At 38.8% G+C, this 26,925-nt stretch overlaps 2 protein-coding genes across 2 annotated transcripts; both read right to left on the reverse strand.

The window, feature by feature from the left end:
* Positions 1-4,296: 4,296 nt before the first annotated feature.
* LOC134572627 (nicotinamide N-methyltransferase-like) lies at positions 4,297-22,735 on the reverse strand. The gene is made up of 4 exons (XM_063431705.1): positions 22,704-22,735; positions 7,273-7,450; positions 6,605-6,812; positions 4,297-4,726 (listed from the first exon to the last, which is right to left on the reverse strand). Exons 2-4 carry the CDS (start codon positions 7,418-7,420, stop codon positions 4,297-4,299), a joined length of 786 nt encoding a protein of 261 aa, XP_063287775.1. The 5' UTR covers positions 7,421-7,450; positions 22,704-22,735.
* Positions 11,017-17,359, reverse strand: LOC134573712 (nicotinamide N-methyltransferase-like). The gene is made up of 4 exons (XM_063433491.1): positions 17,212-17,359; positions 16,117-16,324; positions 11,589-11,624; positions 11,017-11,446 (listed from the first exon to the last, which is right to left on the reverse strand). The coding sequence occupies exons 1-4, from the start codon at positions 17,357-17,359 to the stop codon at positions 11,017-11,019; spliced, it is 822 nt and encodes a 273-aa protein (XP_063289561.1).
* Positions 22,736-26,925: the final 4,190 nt, after the last annotated feature.

A 26,925-nucleotide genomic window follows, 5' to 3' on the forward strand; every position in this document is an offset into this window, starting at 1 on the left:
ATTTTCTTATTAACTGCTATGTTAATAGCTTGCTAGGCCTTGCAAGAGCCTCCTGTATGTGATTAAAGTTCAATTTAGAGATTGAGATACGATTATTTAAGGTAAATTACATCTGTTTGAAAGTGAAACCAGTTTTTTTTTCATGCAGGCTCTGTCAATCATAGCCAGGGGAGGTGTGGCTAGGGCTGCATAAACAGAAACAAAGTGATTTAACTCCTAAATGGCAGAGAATTGAGCAGTGAAATTGCAGGGGAATGATCTATACACTAAAACTGATTTATTTAGCTAAAGTAATTTAGGTGACTATAGTGTTCCTTTAAATACAACCACAAACTAGAAATATCTACTAATAGAAGACAAATAAAACATAGAGTAGTGTTGCATATACACCAGTATATATCCTGTGGAATATTTTATTTACAAAAGTAATTTGCTTGTTGGCATATCTCCCAAAACTAAGTACATAAATTCTTAATTTTAAAAATGCAACAAAACCCAGATATAAAACACACAAGAGGGATAAATGTGGGGATACAAGCAAATTAAACGTCAGTTTACCCTTTTCCATATAAAATTGTAGATAAAATAATACTCCTCTATATCTTCAAACAAATACAAATACAACATCTAAGTAGCTACAATAAAAAAAAATAAAAAACACAACAGACACTTTTACAATATATTGCACTTCCAAAGTAATGGTAGATAACAGACACATTACAATACCGGAGTGAAAATGTGCTTTAAATCAGTGATGATTCAGTGGGGTATAAACTCTTACTTTGTAAGTGCAATATATATTAAAGGTGCGTTTTGACAAACACTTTTACATTATGAGTTCCTTTTCATCTTCTCCTGAATAAAATCACTGAATTGGGAGTTAGAAAAACAAAGGTCCACCATTCATTATACTGTTTTGTCTGCAAATAATTTGCATTTGTGAGTAAAATATACCAGAGTTATGGTGTTTTGATTAAATTACCCTATTGCTGGTTCTTTTTTTTATTGTAGATAGATTTTGTATTTACTTAAATTCTTCAGCCTTCTCACAATGGACTGAGCACAAAAGTAATTTGCTTGTAGGCATGTCTTCCAAAATTCAGTTTATTGGAAAAAGGCTGTACCCATTTTTGGGAGATCACTTTTGTGAGTGAAATAATCCACAAGATATATATTGGTGTAAATGCAATACTACTCTATGTTCTATTTGTTTTTTATTTGTAAATATTTCTGTTTTGCGGTTGTATTTATAAAGATTTAGAGAAGTCTTGATATATCAACATTGCAAATTGTATAAGGGTAAAATATTATAATCACCAAAAAAAAAACAATGGTGCGCTCAGAATTATACTTAAGAGATAGTCCTATTAAAATAAAATCTGGGAATTCATAGATTTTATTTTAAGAAGACGATCTGTTAAGACATTGTTAAATGTTTACATTTCCAAAAAAAGTGTAAAAATATTATTTACTGCAAATTCTGATAAGTCATAAATAGAGAAGCACGTTTTACCTGATGTTTCTTGCTTTCCTCTTCAACTGCATCTGAGATATTCAGCTACACGTATTTATTTATAACTATCGGTTCCCATATACCAGTGCGTTAGATAGAATAAATCTGATTCGAATAATTTTATTTGACTAAGCTAAATAGAATATATAATTTTGTTGATTTTCCTTTTTATTTTCTGTATTAATTTCGAACTATCAGTTCCCACATACCTGTGGGTTGAATATAATCAGATAAGAATAATTTTATTTGACGAAGCTGAATTGAATATATATTTGTTGTTTTTGCTTTATATTTACTGCTGATGGAACTAAAGGGGATAACATCCTACCACTATGTATCTCCCACATCCTACGTCAGTGCTCCTCAACCCTCTCCTCAAGGCACACCTAACAGTCCAGGATTTAGGGATTACCTGGGTGTGCCTATGGTATTGCTGTGGAGGGTCCCTTAAAATGTTGTACTTATTTTCTATGTAGCTATGACTGTTAGATGTTAATTAAGCAGTGATTCCTAGTTCTCACTATGAACTGTTAGCAAAATGTTGTTCGAATGCTTTACTGTTATTACATTGTTGGGTCCCTGGAAAAGTTCACAGTTATTGGACGAAACGTGTAGGACCATTTCTCTCACCACTAACTTGCAAAATTTAGATCAAAATAGCAAAGATTTTTTTTTTTTTAACCTTTTTTATTTTTTTCTAAATTACATCTCAAATGCTAACTTACTAAACAAAATCACTACTTAGTAAATATACACAAAATTATGTCTAGGGTTGCCGAAATATTATAATTATATATTTTTTATTTTTTATCTTTTTGTATTTTTACTGTGCTTGGAGGCAGAACAGACAGGCGTGAGGTACCCCAACAGCAATCCTCAGGCATATCGTTTTGCAGTAAATTGGGGTTATAGAGAAGACATGCACATTTTTTTTTACCATAAAGTAAACATACCCATGTGATCTGTACAGTTGTGAAACATGCTAGGCTAGGTAATGTATAAGTAAAGACGCTAAACTACGCGTATACATTGCTAGTGAATAATAATACAACGCTTGTTGCTAGAGAATAGGCTTGCTTATACGAGCATCTGGTGTAAGAGGTATCCCCTGGAACTATGTTGACATGAGCACTATGCCTTACTAAAAGTAGGTCATATAAGGGCAAGTTGGTAAGTAAGTTGAGGCTAGGGCTTAGTGTCAAGAAAATTGTAAGTTAAGAGTTAACTCTGGTAAACATAAATCCATGAAACATGCTCAGGAACTGCTGGAGGGCAACTCCAAAATCGTGGGCACACGGTTAAATTCGGGTCATCTACTGGAGATGTGAGTGTTAACCTTTTTGTTGTCAGGCTGTCCCCCATGCAGAGATGCTTCACCCGACTCCCTGAATGGGCACTGCTCGGAGGTTGCAGCTAATCGGTCAGGCTGGGCCCCATGTGTAGGATACTCCTCTGTTCCCAGCCCCTGTCGGGGCTTGGGGCTCGTGTAGCAGGGCAGTGCTTAGAGGTAGCGGCACGTTGGGAGCGAGGTAAGTTCACCCTCCAGCCCCAGGCTGGTATAGAGGCCGACATCTTCAGTCCACTGACTCGGTATCCTGGATGGCTCGAGTCCCTCCTGGGTCAGGAGTAGCAGGGGATCCTGATGGTCTGCCGCCGTCCACGGTGGTGGGCCCTCCGTCGCTGTGGGCGATATCTCTGGATCAAGCCCTTGGTGGCCCTCGGCCCAGGTGGGGAGTACGGGCAATTGTGTGACAGCTAGGCCCGAGGGAGTTTCACACGCTCTCCGGCTCTCACCCCTCTGAACATCCACCTGTGATTTGAGCGGCAACATTGCTTGGCGGTTCTCCAGAGCATTCCAGAAGCGCTTAAAGTGCTTGCCGAGCCATTGTAGCCTCTCCAGGATAAGACACCCCCACCATCTTGAGGGAGTGCACTGTGCTTAGAGCGTAGAACCAGCTAAGCCTTTAAAGCGTGGCTAGGCCCCGGCTCGGGTGAGAAGGTAGGGGCCTTGCAATCAGATCTATTCAATCCAGTGGGGACCGGGCTGACCCCCGCCGTTCCGGGGGGGGGGGGGGGGCAGGAGCAAAACTGTTAAAACTGTTCAGTTGCTGATGAGCGGGAAGATAGTCCGCCTCTCCCCAGCTCTGTTACAGCAGGCCGCAGTAGTGGATCTTCAGCCCCCGGTGTGGTTCAGACTTTGGTAAAGTCTCGGGCTGTTGTGCTGGAGCCCCCTGAGGGTATCTAAGCCTTTCAGTGGGTGAAAATGCAGGTTGGCCAGGGTTAAACTCCAGAAATCAGCATAGTTTGTGGGAGCTCGGGATCCACATGTCTGCTCCGCTTGATGGCTAGGCTCCGCCCCTGTTATTTGTGTCTTGATACAAGATATATAGATTTGAGATCTGACCAATATTTTTAGATATATTTTTGAGAAATTCAAAAGTGACAGACTGTATTTAATTTGCTAGTGCTCAAATGTGTTTTTCACTATAGTAGATTTTAGCATTAACTTGATTTATTATCCCTTCACTTAAAAGATCCAAAATACCTAAATTAAATGAGTGTTTAGTTTGCTTTTTATATGGTTCAAAGCCAGTATGGTATATCAAGGATTAGGATTTTCAAATTTAGGTCTAAAGACAAATCAAATTTAACAAGCCAAAAACAAATAAACCATGCAATCTCAGAACAATTTTATTTCTAATTTTACTTTCAGAAGACTTTTTCACAACTGTAAAAGCAGAAGTGGTGATGGTGATTGGAGTAATCCTTTAGAATTAATTTGGTTAAATCTCTCTTTCCTTACGAGCTACAATGTACCCAATCTGTTTATAATCTACTAAGTCAGTGTTTAATTTGCTTTCAAATACTTCACAAATCACAGTGGTATACCCATTGTCTAGGAGAACTTCCTTCACAAACTCTTCATTATAGTTTAATAAGGAAAACCTGTGATCACCAATTGTATAATAGGTCCCATTGAAAACGGCAAACAGAATGAGGTGACCTCCCACCTTCACAAGAGATAAGATTTTTTTAAAGCTGTTGCGATAACTGTCACGATCTTTACAGGTGACGTCAAAGTACCAGCCGCTAACTGCACAGTCTGCTTGAGGCAGTACGACGGAACCCAGTGGATTGTCATTGGTGGGATCCCATTTTAAACAACGTTTCACAATACTTCTGACTTTCTCTTCCTCAGCTTCCAAGTGTTCACTGAAATTCAATAGTTGTGATATCATAAAAACTGTCAAAGTGTTTTGTAAATGCATTCATTTTTTTTTTTTATAAATTTGGTTATTTTTGTTGTTTTGAATGAAAACAAGCTCATGCGTGAAAAAAGTTACCTTGAAATACTGCCGCTGTGCTCCTCCTCCTGGCAACTGTAAGAGGAAACATAAAAACATTGAAATATTATGTTTGTCTTTTCCAAGACTACATGTATGCAACCCTGAAGGACCATGGTGCTTCATGGCGAATTTAAAGTGAATTTAAGGTAAATTTCAAATTTAAGGTCAAATTATCCATGTCAGCTATCCTTCAGTACAATTTTTTTAGCTTAAAAATTTTATTCCCTTTGAATTTAAACCTTAGTGAATAACCCTGTAAGTATTAAAAGTAACACTCCAAAACACATAATGCACTTGGGCTTACGAAGTGTTTTGTGTGTGAAGGATACCTCTTTTTCTTATTTTACAAAAGTGCTGATTTCAATATAAATGAACATTGTTACTCCCCAAGGGCTGTCGGATAGCAGGTCATGTTAGCTCAGGGGTGCAAAACGTGAGAGGCAGCAATACAACTCATTGAGAAGTCTGTGATTGAACAGTCATAGAAAGACCGAGTTGGGGAAGAAGAAGGGAGTGGAAGGGGCTGGCAGAAGCTGCAGATACTAGAGCTGCAACTATTGCAACCAAAGATTTTATATACACCAAAGAAATCATGCAAAACAAATTACATGCACATTTTCTTATGGATATATCTACTTGCAATAGATGGGGATCTGAAATACAGAGATAATATTTTTATGTAGAGGAAGGGTAGGCATTGGCAACCTTTTTCACTCTAAATGTTGTGAACTATATTTCCCCTGAAACTTTGCCAGCATTATGAAGATATAGCCAACAACAACTGGAGTGTCAAAGGCTGCCTACCTATGTTCTATATGAACCACATGCAATTTCTTTGTTGTGCCTGGACAACACAATAGTCAATGAAAGCAGTTGTTATTGATTTTATGTAGTGGGCTAGCTATTAATAAGGGATTTCATAACTATTGAAAGCAGCACTTTTTCCCCCCACCATGAATGAAATATTCACTTTGAATTCTGAATTTCAGTGAAATGCCAACCCAGTCAAGAGATATACAAAAACAAAGTACAGACTGCTTTGTCTCTGTATTTCTCCTCTGCCTAACTTTCTTAGACTCAGGGCAGAGTCCAAGTGTCAGTCCCAACAGCCATCACCAGTTATGGCTGCAGGGAGTTGGCTGTGTCTAGGGAGGATACCGCGGTCTCGCAGGAACCTCCATAGATCTCAATTCAATACTCTCGCACATGCTAGATAGTACAGCAGAGACATCGGCTTCCAAGAGGACCCACTAGATTAAGATGACCGCGCACATGAGGGACAGGTTCAGGTAAGTAAATCTCACCCTTACCTGTCCCTCCTGGCCACCAGACACCATCTTTGATGTCACTGTTAGGGGTATTCACAAAATCAGGAAAGTCCACAGACTGTGACAGTGCTGCTTTAATATATGACTTCCACTAGATCAAAAGCTCAGATTCCATCTATATTGAATATTCCAGCAATATTTGCTTCACTAGAAATAGATTTCCGCATAGTAAAATACTAAATTCAATGCTTTCTTATGGGTGTTTGCATCATGGGACAGCTACTAAAGGTGGATTTAACCCTGCAATCGATATAACCCTGCAATACAAACATCATAGATTCTATAAAACTGCAATGTTTTATATTTCAGGGTTAAAAGGACAGGGCCAACACACCTAGATCACTTCATTGAGGATGTAGTGGTCTGAGTCCCTTCAGAATACACAAAGCAACATTTATCTAACCCAGCAGACTTACCTCACACCCTTAAGTTCACATGAAAAGTGAGCTGCATGAGACCAGTCTATAGCTCCTGGCTCCTTATTCAGCCATTTTTCAGTTTCCTTGAGCGAACTGTCTGATGAGTCCAATATGAAGATCTCCTTAAAGAAATCAGCTGCGACCAATAAATGACCGAAGGCTGGAGCAATGGTGAGATCTATCAGAGTTTCTCCTTTCACGGTACCTGAAGGAACACAACGGGAAAATGCAACTTCTCACGTTACACATCAGATGTAAATATCTCCCTTATAACTCCATTTTATGTACACATCCATATGCAAGAGTAAAAAAAACTAAGAGCCCCTAGTGGAGTAATTAATCAGGAACTGATTAACCAGACGGTGTCAGTGCAGGGTGAGAGCTTTAGGTTATGTATATCTCCCTTCCAACTCTCCTACAGGCATTATTAGGCAAGCTATGGGCAGTCTTAACCCTGAAATGTACTTATTGCAATGTCTCAGAAACTGCATTAATTAACATTGCAGGCTTAAGCGGACAGTGACATTGCATCCAGACCATTTCAATGAGATGAAGTAGTCTGGGTGCCGATAGCGTCCCTTTAAGGAAATACAAGTTACAGCGCCTCTTTAATACAGATGTAACTGACAAAAAAAAGCAATAAAAGGAATTAAACATGAACATACCGGAGGACAATACCTCAAATATTTTTTGCAGTGGCATGTTCATCAGTTCCTCTTTGGAATCAGTTTTCTCATGACCAACGTACGTTTCTAGCAGCAGATGGTGATCACACTCTTCATCGTGATAATGTTTAAGGTCAATTCCTTCCATCTCGAGTTTTTATCTTCAGGAATCAATTTACTAGCAAAGAAAGAGACAATATATGGCTAGTTATACACAAATATGTAACATCTCTTGTCAAAAATACTGATATGTTCCTGCAATATGTTTCTAAAGGTTTCTAGTTCCAGTGTAGCTTTCTACGTTTTAATTTTCTATTGTAGCCTTGCTTTTGTAATTAGATTTTTTAATTCATCCCAGTTCAGTGTTTAGTGGATAGAGACCAGCTGTAGCACTACATTTACTTGATTTATTTTATTATTTATTGTATTACAACTTAATTATATATTTAAAAAATATATAAAAATTGATGGGAGCACTAACAAGGCATTCAAAATGGTTAAAAACAGGAAATAAACTCAGAATGATGTGCTCAGAATCAAGAGATAGTCATATTGAAATAAAATCTGTGAATTCATAAATTTTATTTTAAGAAGACGCTCTGTAGACATTATTAAAGGTTTACATTCAAAAAAGTGTAAAAATATAATTTACTTGAAATTCTGATTCAAGTCATAAAAAGAGAAAACACGTTTTACCTGATTATTCTCGCTTTCCTCTTCAGCCGCTTTTGAGATATTCAGCTACAAGTATTTATTTATAACTATCGGTTCACAAATACCAGTGGGTTGAATTTAATCCGCTTAGAATAATTTTATTTGACGAAGCTAAATAGAATTTATAATTTTGTTGATTTTCCTTTTTATTTACTGCTGATGGAAATAAAGTGGATAATGTCCTACCACAATGTACCTCCCATATCCTAGATCAATGCTCCTCAACATTATCCTCAAGGCACACCTAACAGTCCAGGATTTAGGGGTTACCTTGGTGTGGCTAAAATGTTTAAAAAAAAACAAACTAAAAATGCCTTAGACTCTAAGTTCTTTTTTTCTTTTTCTAAACACCTTAGACACACACGGGTAATCCCTACATCTTGGACTGTTAGTTGTGCCTTAAGGAGAGGGTTGATGAGCACTGTCCTAGGTTATTAAATGTAAAAAAAAATAACATTCTCTCTCTGAATGCTGAAATTTAAGTGATTCTTGCTTCTATCACCAGCCCGTTCAAAGGATCTAACAATGACGGCTCATGTCTTCACAATATGAGCGCACGGCCAGTCCTTGGATTGATCCATACTCTAGATCAGTGGTTCCCAACCCAGTCCTCAAGTACCCCCTAACAGTCCAGGATTTAGGGATTAATCAGTTGTGTCTAACCTGTTTTTAGAAGGAAAAAAAAAACACCTTAGACACAACAGGGTAATTTCTAAATCCTGGACTGGTAGGAGGTACTTGAAGACTGGGTTGGGAACCCCTGTTCTACAGTAGATGGTATTTTTTTTTATCACATTTAATTAATTCTGGAGATTTATTGATAAGAATATAATGAGAGGAATAGCTTAATCAGTTATCTTTATATTATTAAATTGTATATATCTGCATTTCTTTTTTTTTTTTATTCAATGTTTTATTGATAAGATTTTTAAAAGGGGGAGAATGGAAGGGGTACAGAAAGAAGAAGGAGGTCGGGGATTGGGGAAGGTACAGTGGGTTTCACAATAATACAATTTGGCATGCATTGCTATTTGGTGTAGCATAGGAGAGCACAATACATTAAGCAGAACAAGCGTTGTAAAATATGCCTTACGTAATACATAGTACATAGCATGAAATATAATATAATAGAACAGAATACGATATGTGGGTTATACTGAATACCGATACAAAGATTGATCCGCCCTTTGTATACGGTGGATGGGGCGAATCCCATCATGTGATGACTGGGATATAACTAGCAGTTCGGTAAATTATTGCGTACTAGTTGTGTATCCTTTGTGTGATGGTGGAGGAATGGAAGTGTAGCGGAGGGGAGGAGCGCCACAAGTGCCAGACCAGATGACTCCTAGGCTCGTTATCTATTCGGGGTATTTACATTGAATGCCTACTAGCATGGGCTAAATTACAAACTGCAGCTGCTTCACTCTTTGGAAGTACGGGCCGTGACGCGCTCTTGTGCAAGATGCTTCGGATTTTTGGGGGTCAAGCTTGGGGGTTACACCGTGTATCGTTGTAGGGCAGGTTAAGGAACAGTCCGATTCATGTTATCTTAGCATCGATCTATAACCTTGCTAAATGAATTCACGTTTAAGTTCCCAACAGTAATTGCTGTCAGCTGCCCCCTTACCAAATCTCCGTGTGGCTTCTGGGTCTCAAATAATTTAAGGGGGATCGAAAAAAGGGGGGTCTCATGTGGGTGATATAGGCTTGTTCGTTGTTGGGTTGCTAGGGGTCCTGTTCAAAGAGACCATTAGGGCCCCCTTTTTTTTTTTTTAATTATTCTTTGTTGGTTCAATTCTCTAAACTTTAAAATTTGAATGCTTACCTCACTTGTTTTATACTGTTAGCATACTCTAATTCAAAATAAATATTTTTAGCTGTGTGATAAAATGTTTCTGGTAAGACCAAACATAAAACTCCTCGCAGTGCAAGCAGAAACAGACGTGACCTGGCATTTCTACAGATGCCTGTAGCAATGAATGTGATTTTAAACACAGGTTTGTTTTTTTTAGCCACAGCATTATCCTGTTACTTCCTGGTTGGTTAGCTCAGTGGAGCTAAACTCAAGAGGCAGCAATTGCCCAGAGCAACCTGCCTTGCAAAGACCTCTCATTGAGCTGCATTGGGAAGTCTGTGATTGGACAGCCACAGAAAGTCTGGGCGGGGTTAGAAGGGGAGGGCTTGCAAAGGCAGCACACATGAGATCTACAGCTTTTACAAGCTGGTTTTAGATCTACCCAAATAAAAAAAAAGAAATTCATGAATGCTTGCATGTGGAATATTTAATGTTATTATTACTAATAGATATACATATCATACAATCATTCTTAATACAAAAAAACATGAGGCAGTTTATTACTTTCATAGCTTGCTTTATTTGTTTCAACGTTAAGAAATACAATCTAGACTTTTGTCTAGAAAACATGTCAAGAAGTCAAAATGTAAAAAAAAATAAAATAATGTTTTCAGGAAAGTGAAACGCATACTTTCAGGATACAGTCAGGAGTTTGTGATATCTAAGTAAATGAAATTGTCTGAGATGTAGAAAAGAAAAAACAAAAAAACTATGCAAAAAGTTTAAATAATGTGCAATTACTAATTAATGGCAAAACTAGGTATTTAAAGATATTTTAATGAACCAAAAATAAAAAATAGCAGAACAGCATTTTTTCCCCTATTTAATTTTAAAGGACTTATTCACTATAGTAGATTTTAGAATTACCTTCATTCATTATCCCGTCATTTAAAAGATCCAAAATACCTCCATTAAATAAGTGTTTAATTTTACATATTTTTTTTTTTATATATACCAGAATGGCATATCTAGGATTTGGATTTTCAAAGTTAGGTCTAAAAACAAATCTAATTTAGCAAACCAAAAACAAATAAAACATGCAAACTCAGAACAATTTTATTTTTAATTTTACTTTCAGAAGACTTTTTCTCCACTGTAAACGCTGCACATACTGATTGCTAAAAGCAGAAGTGGTCATGGTGATTGGAGTCATCCTTTAAGAATTAATTTGATTAAATCTCTCTTTCCTTACGAGCTACAATGTACCCAGTCTGTTTATAATCTATTAAGTCAGTGCTTAATTTGCTTTCATATACTTCACAAATCACAATGTTGTACCCATTCTCTTGGAGAACTTCCTTCACAAAATCTTCATTATAGTTTAGGAAGGAAAACCTGTGATCACCAATTGTATAATAGGTCCCATTGAAAATGGCAAACAGAATGAGGTGACCTCCCACCTTCACAAGGGATGAGAATTTTCTAAAGCTGTTGCGATAACACTCTTGATCTTTACAGGCGACGTCAAAGTACCAGGCGCTAACTGCACAGTCTACTTGAGGCAGTACGACGGAACCCAGTGGATTGTCATTGGTGGGATCCCATTTTAAACAACGTTTCACAATACTTCTGACTTTCTCTTCCTCAGCTTCCAAGTGTTCACTGAAATTCAATAGTTGTGATATCATAAAAACTGTCAAAGTGTTCAGTAAATGCATTCATCCAGTTGTCAAATAATGTTTTATATAAATTTGGTTATTTTTGTTGTTTTGAATGAAAACAAGGTCATGCGTAAAAAAGTTACCTTGCAAAACCGCTGCTGTGCTCCTCATCATGGCAACTGTAAGAGGAAACATCAAAAAAATTAAATAAAATGTTTGCCTTTTCCAAGACTACATTTATGCAACCCTGAAGGACCATGGTGCTTCAAAGTGAATTTAAGGTAAATTTCAAATTTAAGTTCAAAATATCCAAGCTGGAAAAAATATCCATGTCACCTATCTTTCAGTACAATATTTTTAGCTTAAAAATTTAAATTCCCTTACATTTACACCTTGGTGAATAACCCTTTAAGTATTAAAAGGAACACTCCAAACACATAATGCACTTGGGCTTACTGAAGTGTTTTCAGAAAAAGACAGAAAAAGGATGGAACCTAAGGTTCCTAAATGGAAGAGTTATGAATGTAAAGGGAATCCCTACCTTTAATAATCCTAAGGGTATAGGTGATTAAAAAGACAGGAGGGAAGATGAGGGTAAGGGGATTAACTGTGTAAAAACACATATAATTCCAAACAACCGCTAGACAGAGAGATTCCAAACCTAATATGGTAAGGTTAAACACCTCCAAACTGAAGGGTTGTAAAAAATGGGTAATAGGAAAATTGAGGAGGAGAAGGCTACTACAACTCCTTGGAGGGGAGAAACAAAAAATCCCCCAAAGTCCAAAAGAAAAATGAGAACGTAACCTCCTTCTGGTGGAGAAAAAGAAAATCCCCAAAATCAATTTAACTACAAAGTAACCCCCAATCTCTAAGAAAAAGAGGATACTAGTGCTATTACCTCGGCACTGCGAAAAACCACAAGTGCCTACCTTATTACCCTACTGCCTTCCTGTCTAAGATAGCTTAAAAACGAATTAAATTAAACTAAAAATTGAATCCATAAGTGCTACCTAAGTGAACACACAAACAAACAAAATAGTTAAATAAATGAGAACTCGACGCGCGTTTCAGCGTGCTAACACGCCGTCGTCAGGAGTGATAAGCCTCTACCTGTCTCCATGCTCGTTTATATAGGGATTGTTGCAATCAACTTGAAACACTTTACCGCTGTGTGTAGTTCCTGCGTGCGCATCCGATCCTCTGATTGGTCAGAGGATACCCTTGTTGATTGGGCTATGTATCACGTGATCGGGATATTTGACGGGTGCACACGTGGGGATGGGGGAGTGGTCTGGGCATGTCACATGGTGACACGCTTATCCGTCATGATAAGACCACCCACATACCCTCCCATTGGTGCACACGTAAGGGCAGGCGGTCGCATACAGGGGGAGTGATTTAAGTCGCGTCATATAATGACGCCGCTGTCAATCATTTGGAGTCTTCCCTTTTGCGGCTAGATCTATCATGATCGCCGGACGGTGACTCCACCCCCTCTCCTGTGCTTGGTCCCGATCTTACTGTATCCCAGATAATCTGGGCTTTATGTAGAAGATCCCGAAATGTGTCATTTTAAGCATGACCCAAGACAGTGTTCAGTCACTATAGTGTCAATCTTACAGATCGGGTGTTATACAGAGGGTCCTGAAGTGTCCCCTTTGGTATGACCCGAAGCAGTGTCTAACTACTATAGTATTTAACTCATAATTAGAATATTATAAAGAAGGGGGCTTGAAATGTGCAGTTTTGGCATGACACCAAACAGTGTGGATTGCACCCTAGCATAAAGAGGGAGAGGGAAAGAAACTTAGTGATGGAGACATTTAAGAGTAAGGGCACAGTTCATCAGTCTCTTTGCCTTTCAGGCTGATGGGTGACACCCATAAATTCCTGAGGCTGTCAGATATGCTGAACCCCATACACTATCCCACATCACACAGTAATATACATCTAAATAACAGTGACTATATACAAGTGTTCAACCTAATATGTACAAAGGACTTGTAAGAGATGTCCCTAATTATATATTACATCCAAAATGAGAGTAATCACAAAAAAGCAGTAAATGAAAACCCCTCATTCAATCCTGCGGGAGAAAGGGTCTTTAATCTATAGATCCAGTACGACTCACGTTGACGCAACTTAGTGTCCCAATCACCTTTTCTTTGGGTCTGAGGGATATGCTCAATTCCCATAAACCTCAGTTTTTTAGAGGAATTTGAGTGATGTATTCTCAGGTGCCGGGATATGGGAGTTTCTAAGGGTCGCCTAACTGAGTTTACGTGTTCCCTGATCCGTAGTTTAAAGGGTCTAAATGTTTTGCCCACGTACTTGATGCCGCATGAACAGATGAGTAAATAAATCACCCCCTCTGTTCTACAGTTGAAAAATGACCGAATAGGGAACACCTCTGTATTATTGCTGTCACTGAATTCTTTGGAATTCCTTTCCATGAATTCACACGCACTACAGTGCCCGCATTTATACGACCCTTTCGGTAGATAGTTATGACGTTCCATTTTTCTGGGTGCCAGATGACTCTGTACCAAAGTGTCTCTGAAATTTCTCCCCCTCCTCGCTGTAACTGATGGAAAGGGGGTAATTACATGCTTCAGGTGTGGGTCAGATTTAAGGATCGGCCAATAGCGCTTGAGTGTATCCATCATGTAATCCCACCCAGCGTCAAATGTGGCGATACATCTAATCAGTTTCTTGTCTTCTACTGATTGTATCTTCTCATCAGTAAGAAGTGTATCCCTGTCAGTCTTAATGGCTCTAGCATAAGCTCTACGTAAGACCCTATTTGGGTACCCCTTGTCCTTAAAAGCCCGCCTTAGTTCCCAAGCTTTAGTCTTGAAGTCTTCCATAGATGAGCAGTTACGTCTCAATCGAAGGTACTGGCCGATTGGGATGCCAGCCTTGAGTGGTTTTGGGTGGTAACTAGTCCAATTAACTGAAGTGTTTTCAGTGTATTTAGTGTATTTTTTTACAATCTGCAATATTGCTGTTGATTTCTTTTATTGTGCGGTCCCTGATGAAGTTCCTGTGTTGAACGAAACGCGTTGGACCTATTGCTGCACTTTTATATTTTATCTTTATGGTGTTGTATCACCTTTTAAAGAGAATAAAATTACGAATATTTTCTACTACTACTCACCTGGAGTCCTGCGTCCCATTGGCTGCTCGACATTACCAAAGGATACCAGCATCCCCCCATATTTCCTGGGGAGGCACCTTGAATGCTCTTTTATCTCCACCATCTCGTGAGTGCATCCATTTAAGCGCACATTTTCACTGTATATACTGTATCACACTATTGTTTTTTTCTTTGTATGTTCCCCCCATAGACTGTACAGCCGTATCCCATTTCTGCTTGTGGTTCTATACATATATATGATCGTTTTGGGTGGATAACGATCTTGGGAGGCTACAGACTGATTGGAGTTAAGTAATTTGATATTTAACACTTAACAACGTAGTTGTTTTGTTTTAATAGTCATAGAAAGACTGTGCTGGGGAAGAGGAGTTGAGTGGGAGGGGCTGGCAGTAGCTGCAAATACTAGATCTGCAACTATTGCAACCAAAACTGTTATATACACCCAAAGAAATCAGGCAAATATTAATATAATATTTTTATGTAGAGGAGGGGTAGGCAACCTTCGGTACTCCAAATGTTGTGAATTACATTTCCCCTGAAGCTTTGCCAGCATTATAAAAATATAGCCAACAACAACTGGAGTGTTGAAGGCTGCCTACCTCTGTTGTATATGAACAGCATGCAACATGCCTGGACAACACAATAGTCAATGAAAGTAGTTGTTATTGATTTTATTTAGTGGGCTAGCTATTAATACGGGATTTAAGGACTATTTAAAGCAGCACTGTTTTCCACCACCCTTATAAGTGAGTATTTAATAAAGATAGAATCTTTAATGAAATATTCATTTTGAATTTCACTGAAATTCCAAACCAGTCAAGAAATATACAGAAACAAAGTAGGGACTACTTTGTCTCTGTATTTCTCCTCCTCCTAACTTTCTTAGACTCAGGGCAGAGTCCAAGTGTCAATCCCGACAGCCACCAGCAGTTATGGATCCTCCATAGATCTCAATGTAATACTCTTGCACATTGAGAGAGAGTGTACAGCAGCGACATCGGCTCCCTAGAGGACCCACCAGATTAAGATGGCCGTGCCCATGAGGGACAGGTTAAGGTAAGTAAATCTCACCCTTACCTGTCCCTCCTGGCCACCAGACACCAGCTTTGATGTCACTGTTAGGGGTCTTTGCAAATTCAGCAAAATCCCCAGACGTTGAGAGTGCTGCTTTAATATATGACTTCCACTAGATCAAAAGCTCAGATTCCATCTATATTGAATATTCCAGCTATATTTACTTCACTAGAAATAGTTTTCTCCATAGTAAAGGACTAAATTCGGTGCTTTCAGATGGGCGTTTGTGTCATGGGACAGCTACTAGAGGTGGATTTAACCCTGCAATCGATATAACCCTGCAATACAAACATCATAGATTCTATAAAACTGCAATGTTTTATATTGCAGGGTTAAGAGGACAGGGCCAACATACCCAGATCACTTCATTGAGGATGTAGTGGTCTGGGTCCCTTTAGAATACACAAAGCAACATTTATCTAATCCAGCAGACCTACCTCACACCCTTAAGTTTACATGAAAAGTGGGCTCCATGAGACCAGTCTACAGCTCCTGGCTCCTTATTTAGCCATTTTTCAGTTTCCTTTAGCGAACTGTCTGATGAGTCTAATAGGAAGATCTCCTTAAAGAAATCAGCCGCAATCATTAAATGACCGAAGGCTGGTGCAATGGTGAGATCAATCAGAGTTTCTCCTTTCACGGTACCTGGTGGAACACAATGGGAAAATGCAACTTCTCACGATACACATCAGATGTAAATAGTTCAATGTTCTCAAAGATCTATAGAGGATCTAGCAGTCTTGCAGTATCTCCCTTATACCTCCATTTTATGTACACATCCATATACAAGATTAAAAAAAACTAAGAAAGCCCCCTAGTGGAATCATTAATCAGGAACTGATTAACCAGACAGTGTCAGTGGAGGGCGAGAGCTTTAGATATGTATATCTCCCTTCCAACTCTCCTACAGGCATTATTAGGCAAGCTGACATGCCACCATGGGAAGTCCCCAAAAATCTCAATGTATCTTTCCTGGTAAAATATTTTACAAATAAATAAACATCTTTAACCCCTTAAGGACACATGACATGTGTGACATGTCATGATTCCCTTTTATTCCAGAAGTTTGTTCCTTAAGGGGTTAAAGGGACACCATAGTGCTAGGAAGTGCTAGTTCTCTTACGCCCCCCTCCCTTGTCATCCATCGCGGTGCACATGCGCATCCGTGGCGAGTGCATTAGGCCCTCCCCATATGAAAGCAATGCTTTCCCATGGAGGTTTTACTGATGCTGGATGTCCTCATGCAGAGCGTGGTGACATCCAGCATCAATTAGACCACCAAAGGTTGCCTAACAAGCAAGAAATGCCTCTAGTGGCCCATTGACAGCAACTAGGGGCAGTCTTAACCCTGAAATGTACTTATTGCAATGTCTCAGAAACTGCACTAATTAACATCGCGGGGTTAAGGGGACAGGGGCATTGCATCCAGACCATTTCAATGAGATTTCAAAGACCATACAAGTTACAGCGCCTCTTTAATACTGATGTAACTGACAAAAAAAAAATGATAAAAAGGAATTACATGAACATACCTGAGGACAATACCTCAAATATTTTTTGCAGTGGCATGTTCAACAGTTCCTCTTTGGAGTCTGTCTCATCATGACGGACATAGGTATCTATCAGTAGATGGTGATCAAACTCTTCATTGTGATAATGTTTATGGTCTACTCCTTCCATCTCTCGTTTTTTTTTATTTTCAGGAATCTATTTACTAGCGAAGTAGGAGAAAATATATGGCTAGTTATACACAAATATGTAACATCTCTTGTCAAAAATACTGATATTTTCTATATGTTCTGGTTCCAGTGTAGCTCTCTAAGTTTTCATTGGCTATTAAAGCCTTGCTGTTGTACGGTAATTAGGTTTTTTATTTCATCCCAGTTCAGTGTTTAGTGGATAGAGACTTGTCTGATTATTTATTGTATTACAACATAAGGACTGTATTACAACTTAATTATATATTAAAACATGTATAAAAATTGATGGGAGCACTAAAAAGGCATTCAAAAAAGGTTAAAAAAAATGGAAATAAACCACACTTTTAAACGATAAGAATGTAAACAGATAATACAATTAGATTAAAAATTCTTAATATTTATAAATAGGAACTATCACTCCTATCACTCTCAAGTGTTTCCAAACTGAGTTAGTTATATATAAATCAAAATGATGTTCATCTAACCAAAGTAATTAACAGACAAGATAAAAGCAACATTAAAATATAAATATATATTGCACATATTGGGAGGGGACAAGAGTAGCTGCCTCTTACTGGAAGAAAGTGAGCATATGCAGGCCATCTGCCCCTACTCACAAAAGCTGAGTTTTCCAATTAATAGGTGAATGGTGCTCTGCAGCCTCTGTATCCAGTCTCCCCTCGTGCAGCTCTGTCTTTTGCTGGAACGATTTAGACCAAAGTCAAATATGCAGCGGACTTCCTAGTGTCTGCCCACCATCTGACGTCACTCCGCACGTCTGCGCGTTTCGCCTACAACTTCGTCAGGATGTGAATTTGTACATTTTCTTCCAGCAAGAGGCAACTACTCTTATCCCCCCTCTCTATATGTGCAATATATATGTATATTTTACGGTATTTACATGCTATTGTCATGCCTTAATTATATTATCCCCTTACTTCCTGGTTCCACAGAGCCTAGCCACACCCCTTTATGACACGGTCTGCCTATTTAATCTGACTGCACCAGCTGATCAGGGCTGGATTATTGAACTACGTTCCTTACTCACAACCCGGCTACAACTTCGTTGTGAAAGCCTCTGCTACCAGACCGGACTGAAAGACTCTGCAAAGTTCCCTTCACCTCTCCTCATCCACGACTAAAGATTAAACACTCTTCATACGCCTCTGAGGAGATCTCGGGAACCAGTATTCTATGTGCCGGAAGCTAAGTAAAACCAATGTGATAAGCGTTGCATCTAAAAGCTGTTATTACCTGTCTGCAAAAGTCCTTCGGTAAAAACAATCCCGTTACAGCTAACTTCAACTCATACTTCATATCAGTTATCTGCATCAGTCTTGCTTCAGTTAAAGTATGGAACAGCTATTGTAATTACTTATCACCTAAACCGTTAACTCTACTAAGAGACTCCTTATTGATTCAGTGTCTGCAATTTACTATCGTTTACTAATTAAAGCTACAGTGCCTGTAACTGTGGACTTCAGTTACCATTTACTACTTAAAGCTACAGTGCCTGTAACTGTGGACTTCAGTTATCATTTACTACTTAAAGCTACAGTGCCTGTAACTGTGGACTTCAGTTACCATTTACTACTTAAAGCTACAGTACCTGTAAATTGGAATTCAAGTCTTTACCTTTTACTTCCTTTAATAAATATTCAAACTATACGAAATCTGCAGTTGTGTTCCTTCATAACAAATGTTTAGACGTGACAGAATAATCCAGCCATTGTAATGGATCCAGCAGATTTCGATTCTACTATAACTACGTTGAATCAAAGAGTTAATGCACTAGCCCAAAGTGTGCAAGACCTGCAAGTTACTAACGAAAGACTTCTCACTTATATCAGAGATTTACAAACTCATACTCCTCATACTACTCTGCACTCGGCTAGTGATTCTGCTGTGTGTAACCCTGAAAAGTTCTATGGAGATCGTTCCAGATACAGGGAGTTCCTCAACTCTTGCAAATTGTTAATTGCTTTGAAACCTCGATCCTACCCTACAGAAAGAACTAAAGTTTGTTTGGTTATTTCCTTTCTAAGAGGTGAACCTATGTCATGGGCTCATTCCTTTCTGGAAAACGATGACCCCATCTTAGATTCACTGGATGAATTTTTTGAAGCCATGTCTCTTCTCTATGAAGATCCTAACAAACAAGCTACAGCTGATTTAACAATCAGAACACTACAGCAAAGAAATAGACCCGTTGAAGATTACATTGCTGAATTCAAAAGATGGGCTATAGAAACGCAATGGAATGACATCACATTGCGCAACCAGTTTCGAATTGGTTTATCGGAAGCTGTAAAAGATGAATTATCTAGAACAGAACTCCCTACTAATTTGAACGCTCTAATTCGCCTATCAATCAGCATTGACAGAAGATTAAGAGAAAGAAAGGCCGAAAAGTCTCTTTTTCTTTCAAAAGACCGCAAACCTTTCACTCCCTCAAAAGCTCCAGAAAAGACTTCCTTAACAAGTGAACCTATGGAACTAGGGGCTCCAAAGCCTCCTGACAACCCATCTGAACCAATCGAACCTATGGAAATAGGGATAATAAGAAGTCCCCTCACTCCTGAAGAGAAAAATCGAAGACGTATGTTAAACCTCTGCATGTATTGTGCCTCTCAAGTTCATTCAGTCTCTGATTGTCCTTCATTGAAACGGACAAAAGGCAGAAGGCAGTCTCATGCCTCTTCCATCCTAAGTGTACTTCCCTCTACAGCAAATACTCAAATGTCCCCTATCGTTCTTGTATTACAGTGGGACAATAAAAGAATCATAACCAAGGCTGTTATCGATTCCGGTGCAAATGGAGTATTCATCGACTCAGCCTTTGTAACAAAGAATAAAATTCCTTGTGTTCGTAAAAGAACTTCTGTACCTGTTAAAGTGATTGACGGGTCCCTCATCTCATCGGGACCAATACTTCATGAATCCATCCCTCTAAAAGTAACCATCAATCATACTCATACGGAAAGTCTTATATTTGATGTCATCTCATCACCATTTTTTCCTATTATATTGGGGATCAACTGGTTAAGGAACCACAACCCTCAAATCTCATGGTTTCCCTTCTCTCTTGCATTTGATTCTGATTATTGCAAGAAAACATGCTTGCAACGTATTCCAATTCTTCAGTCTACGAAAGAACTAGCTAAAACCTCATGTTGTTCTGACACCGAACTGGAGTCTCCTCCTCCTACAATCATTGGTGAATTAAAGAGAAAGTTTACAACAGCTCCTATCCTTCAACTTCCAAATCCTTCATATCCTTATGTCCTTGAAACGGATGCTTCGGAATTTGCAATTGGAGCTGTCCTTTCTCAACACAAAACTCCTCAAGTACCTCCTTCGCCTAAAGTCATTGGAATCTTATCTTCTCTTATTGACGACATTAAAGGTCTCAGTAAAGATGCTCTTGAACTTACTAAATCAATGAAATTATCTAAGAAAAACGGTCTCTACTATTTCAAAGACCGGATTTACGTGCCTCCCTCCTTCAGGATTAAAATACTTGAATTAATTCATGATTCTCCTCTGGCAGGTCATCCAGATATGAAAAGGACCCTTGAATTGTCTAAAAGATACTGTTGGTGGCCTCGTCAAGACCAAACTATCGAATCTTATGTCAAATCTTGTTCTGTATGCCAAAGATCCAATCAATTGTCCTTGTTGAAGCCTCATCATCCTGACCCTTTCCAAAGAAATCTCACTACTTCTCCTGATCCCATATTGGTCCAGGGTGAAGAAGAATACGAGATTCAAAGTATACTGGATTCAAGGATCCATCGTGGCTCCTTACAATACCTCATCAGATGGAAAGGATATGGAGTTGATGAAGATACATGGGAAAACTCCTCTGACGTTCATGCTGACAAATTAGTTTCCAAGTTTCACAAACGTTACCCTTCTAAGCCAAGTCAATAGCACCCAGAGGTTGCTCATTAAGGAGGGGATACTGTCATGCCTTAATTATATTATCCCCTTACTTCCTGGTTCCACGGAGCCTAGCCACACCCCTTTATGACACGGTCTGCCTATTTAATCTGACTGCACCAGCTGATCAGGGCTGGATTATTGAACTACGTTCCTTACTCACAACCCGGCTACAACTTCGTTGTGAAAGCCTCTGCTACCAGACCGGACTGAAAGACTCTGCAAAGTTCCCTTCACCTCTCCTCATCCACGACTAAAGATTAAACACTCTTCATACGCCTCTGAGGAGATCTCGGAAACCAGTATTCTATGTGCCGGAAGCTAAGTAAAACCAATGTGATAAGCGTTGCATCTAAAAGCTGTTATTACCTGTCTGCAAAAGTCCTTCGGTAAAAACAATCCCGTTACAGCTAACTTCAACTCATACTTCATATCAGTTATCTGCATCAGTCTTGCTTCAGTTAAAGTATGGAACAGCTATTGTAATTACTTATCACCTAAACCGTTAACTCTACTAAGAGACTCCTTATTGATTCAGTGTCTGCAATTTACTATCGTTTACTAATTAAAGCTACAGTGCCTGTAACTGTGGACTTCAGTTACCATTTACTACTTAAAGCTACAGTGCCTGTAACTGTGGACTTCAGTTATCATTTACTACTTAAAGCTACAGTGCCTGTAACTGTGGACTTCAGTTACCATTTACTACTTAAAGCTACAGTACCTGTAAATTGGAATTAAAGTCTTTACCTTTTACTTCCTTTAATAAATATTCAAACTATACGAAATCTGCAGTTGTGTTCCTTCATAACAAATGTTTAGACGTGACAGCTATATATTTAGCAGGAATATTTTTTTTTCTTTTTCTCCACATATCTATGGAACGCTTCAACCTGGAGTAAAGATATTCACATAAATATTTGAATCTTTATATTTAATTACTGCTAATGTAATTACTCCTGGGCATTAGCAATAACTATAGTACCACATCAGCCCCAATACATACGATAAAAAACAAATATAAAAAAGTTACTTGCCCACTACCCAAAATCCCTATGCACATTTAAATAACTGGAGGTTTTTAGTGCCACTCCAATGGCCATTAACGTGCAAGCTCACTTGCCACATCATGGCAAACCTCCAGGTGAGTCAAACACCAACAACTTACCTTGTTTCTTTAAGCTGATATGCAATATCTCTAATGAGACAGAAAGGGGTATTTTTCTAAACCCCTACATACTTATTAACCCTTAATAGGAACCCCATGGGGTGAGTGGCAGCAAGCTGGTGAGCACCAATTACTGTTAAACCTGAGCATTCCGTAAGAGTGTGAGTGTATTGTATTGTATTGTATTGTATTGTATTGTATTAATGTCACTTACCTGACTTTAACCTCGTTCCTCCTCTGTCTCAGTCTTGTCTGTGGTATCCAGCTCTGGAAATTGCTGCTTATATAATCTTCAGTGTCCAACAAGAATCTATAAGTACACGCCTTCCAGTGGGTAGGTTGGATTACTAATTGCTTAACCCCTTAAGGACCAAACTTCTGGAATAAAAGGGAATTATGACATGTCACACATGTCATGTGTCCTTAAGGGGTTAAGGACACATGATGGACATTCAGAATCTTGCTGACCTTTTCATTCTGAAGCTGTCCTTAAGAGTTTAAAATAAATTCATGTGGCTATTTCGACTATAATTTTTGCATTTTGCATTTATTTTATAATTTTTTTTATAATAAAATTTTGCGCGTGGATTTAAGGTGGTAGGTTCTCTTAGTATCTTGACTAGCACCTTGACTTTTATTTACTATATTTATATTTGTATTTTGTTTTACCTCAAATAAACTTACTTCACCATAAAAGCCCCCTTTTTTGTTTGTCTAAATAGGGACACAAGAATCCACTAAGGACATTTCTTCTCAACCGATTGTTTATACAGTTTTATGTGTGTAGTTGGGTCCATATATACTTTTTATTTATTTTGAGTTTATATATAGATTTAATGCTATAAACTGTATTTTTTTCGGAATTGCAAACTATTAGTAGCATCTATTGCATTATTAGGAGTGCGGTCTTAGAGAGTTTATATTGGTATTTTTTTGATGTTTTTTTAAGTAATTTTATACCGGTTTAGGCTCACTCTGTATATATTCTCTTAGTATCTGCCTTGCAATTTCTGCTACTTTTTAAAAGTTAAAAATTATTATATACTCAAAATTACGATCTATTTTAACTATTTAGTCCTTAGTCCTCCTGCCACCTTTGATTTCCTCTCTGGCACAATTGAGATCCCGTGCAGTAAATCAATCATTGTTGCAGGAATCTACTGCCCACCTAGTTCCCCTGTGCATTCCCTTTCTGACATAGCCCACCTCCTTAGTGAAACCATTGCTCAAAACCCTAAAAGTGAACTGTTGGTCTTTGGAGATTTCAATATTGATTGGCTGAATCCTAAAAATAATAGTTCTTGCTCGCTGTTTAAGACTTTGCAGCTAACGCAATTAATCTCCTCCCCAACTCGCATAAACATTAAAAGCCTTAACCATACCCTGCTAGATTGGATTCTCTCCACTTCTCCTGATATAATCCAGGAGGCCGGTGTTCTCCCAAACACTTTCAGTGATCACTGTTTAGTGTACTGTGTGCGCAAAATAAAGGCTATTAAATCCTCTCCCAAGGTTAAAATAACTAGGTCCTTCAAAAAATTGAATCTTGAATCCTTTCTAAAGGACATCAAGAACCTCCTATGGCACAGATTAAACATTATCCCAGATCAAGACTGTGCTGTTGAATTCTTTCAGTCTGAACTCCTACAAATTTGGAATCTGCATGCCCCGCTGCGTAAGGTGAGGGTAAAAGGAGCACATATGAACTGGATCACTGCTGACCTCATCCAAATGTACCAGTTTCTGGATTATTTGTGGTCAAAGTTTAAGCGTACTGGCTCTATGAATGATCACTGTGCGTATAGACAATGGCAAAACAAACAAAATTGGCCAAGGCCCAATATTTCTATGACAATCTGAACAATAACATCTCAAACCCTAGAAACTTTTGGAAAGTCATAAATAAACTACAAACTCCCCCAATCCACTCCCAACCCTCCACTGTCAAAGTGGATAACCAAACCCTGCAACTTCCCTTAGATGTAGCAAATGCCTTTAACAATTATTTTGTCGGATGCTCTACTGCCATGATTGCCAAGCTAATAAATGGCACACATCCTGAAACTACAAATGTGGATCAGGTCTCACTAAATTTGCAAACGCCCAATATAGACAAGTTCATTTTTAGACCTGTACCTGTTAGTGTCATTGAAAAACATCTTAATAATCTAAAAATGAAAAACCAGTCCGGACCTGACCAAATCCGCGCAATGCTGTTGAAGCTCAGTGCGCCGGCAATTGCTAAACCCGTCGCAACTCTAATTAATGAATCCTTGGTGTCTGGATACTTACCCAAACTTTGGAAGACTGCAAGAGTAGTGCCTATCCATAAAAGTGGTGAAACTACTTTGGTTTCTAACTATCACCCTATATCATTGCTCCCGGTAATGTCAAAAATCTTAGAAAAATGTGTCCATACGTAACTATGTGAGTATTACCAACAATCAAACTATCTGACCCCTGATCAATCGGGCTTTCGCCAGAATCACTCAACTACAACTGCCCTCTTAAAAGTTTGCAATGACATCCAAACTGGCATGGAACAAGGAGACCTAACTGGAGCTATTTTCCTTGATTTTGCAAAGGCCTTTGACACAGTAGACCACGAAATTCTACTGCACAAACTCAAAAACTCAGGTATTGGTGATCATTCGCTAAACTGGTTTCGATCGTATGTATCAGAACGCTCGCAATATGTGTCCATTTCTGACAGCGACTCCCTCCCTCTCCCAGTCACGTGTGGTGTTCCCCAAGGTTCCATTCTCGGCCCCCTACTATTTTCATTATTTATAAATGATCTGCCTAATGTCTGCAAATCCTCAAATGTACACATGTACGCAGATGACAGTAATCTATGCGAGCAATTCCGATCTACCGCAGCTTGAGGCTGTGCTCCAAGACCAGTTTACAGAGGTAGAAAAGTGGATCGCAAAAAACAAACTGTTCCTGAACACTGACAAAACTGTCACAATGATCTTTGGAACAGTACCAAAATTACACAAATTACACAATTCCCACCTATCCATCAAAACAATTTCAAATGGCACACTGACCGCAGTCCACTCTTTCAAATACTATTTGATAATAATGTTAGACCCCAATCTATCTTTTGGCCTGCACATAGAAAAGCTTGCATCTAAACTTTATCCAAAACTTGGTTCCCTGTACAGAAACAAATCCTGCCTAAGCCCTTCAGTAAAGGAAAAGATTGTACAGCAAATGCTGATGCCAATCATTGATTATGGGGATGTAGTATATGCATCTGCATCACAAACCATCCTAATAAACGTAATACATTGTATAACTCGTTCTGCCGATTTGTGCTACAATGTAATTACAGGACCCACCATTGTGACATGGTAAAAAAACTAAACTGGCTGTCGCTGGAATCCAGACGCACCCTTCATCTTTCCAGCCTTGTGTTTAAGAGCTTTTCTGGGAAACTCCCACCCTACCTGAACGCAATGCTTTCCCTGGCTGTTCCCACTTCCTACAACCTCCGATCCAGTACCAACACTTTACTTAGTCTACCTCAATATAAAAAGAAAGCAGCCCAATCCTCCTTCTCCTACAGAGCACCGCATTTGTGGAACGACCTTCCGCACAAATCAAAATCTTCCCCAAGCCTTAAGTACTTTAAGAGATCCCTCTCTACATACCTCAAAACAGAATGTACCTGTCGTGATTGATTATATATTTCCTACCTGTTCTATGTTAAATTTTGTATATATTGTGCATTAATATTGTATTTGTATTTTATTGTACACTAACTGTAACAATGCAATGATTTTTGGACCCAGGACATACTTGAAAACGAGAGAAATCTCAATTTATCTTTCCTGGTAAAATATTTTATAAATAAATAATTTAGAAGGGAAAACGTGTGCCGATGCCTTAATAGCCATGTTTTATAACAGCAAACAAATGCCTAATGTAGAAACATAAGGCGGTTATGGTGAAGTAGAAATGAATCAGTCAAACTGTATTAGGGAAATAAAGTCAATGTCCCTCAAGCCATTCGGGAACAATTGTTGCAGTGTGGCAGGGTGCATTATCCTGCTGAAAGAGGCCACTGCTATCAGGGAACACCATTGCCGTGAAAGTGTGTACGTGATCTGCAACAATCTCAAGGTAGGTGGTACATGTCAAAGTAGCATCTACATTATTGCACCCTCTGAAATGATGCCGGGAGTTAAGATATGATGTCATTCCACCAGCATTCCCGGCATCACTACAGAGGGTGCGCAAGGGAGCATAAATTGATGAAATTGAAAATCCATTCCACACTGAACCCCAGGGAGAAAATCCCCACTGGACCTCTAGGAGACAATCGACACTGGACCCCAGGGAGAAAATTCCCACTAGACCTTAGGGAAAAAATTCCAACTGGATCCCATGGAGAAAATCCCCACTTGACACCAGAGAGAAGTTTTTCC

This window comes from Pelobates fuscus, chromosome 9 (genome assembly GCF_036172605.1).
Source record: "Pelobates fuscus isolate aPelFus1 chromosome 9, aPelFus1.pri, whole genome shotgun sequence".
In the NCBI taxonomy this organism is placed as follows: domain Eukaryota; kingdom Metazoa; phylum Chordata; class Amphibia; order Anura; family Pelobatidae; genus Pelobates; species Pelobates fuscus.

Coding starts and splice junctions, on each gene's coding strand:
- LOC134573712 (XM_063433491.1), bottom strand. CDS start 17,359: ATGGAAGGAGTAGACCATAAACATTATCACAATGAAGAGTTTGATCAC. Junction 16,325..17,211: donor ATTTGAGGTATTGTCCTCAG/GTATGTTCATGT, acceptor GTGTTCCACCAG/GTACCGTGAAAGGAGAAACT. Junction 11,447..11,588: donor CACAGCAGCGGTTTTGCAAG/GTAACTTTTTTA, acceptor ATTGAATTTCAG/TGAACACTTGGAAGCTGAGG.
- LOC134572627 (XM_063431705.1), bottom strand. CDS start 7,420: ATGGAAGGAATTGACCTTAAACATTATCACGATGAAGAGTGTGATCAC. Junction 6,813..7,272: donor ATTTGAGGTATTGTCCTCCG/GTATGTTCATGT, acceptor GTGTTCCTTCAG/GTACCGTGAAAGGAGAAACT. Junction 4,727..6,604: donor TGTGAACTTAAGGGTGTGAG/GTAAGTCTGCTG, acceptor ATTGAATTTCAG/TGAACACTTGGAAGCTGAGG.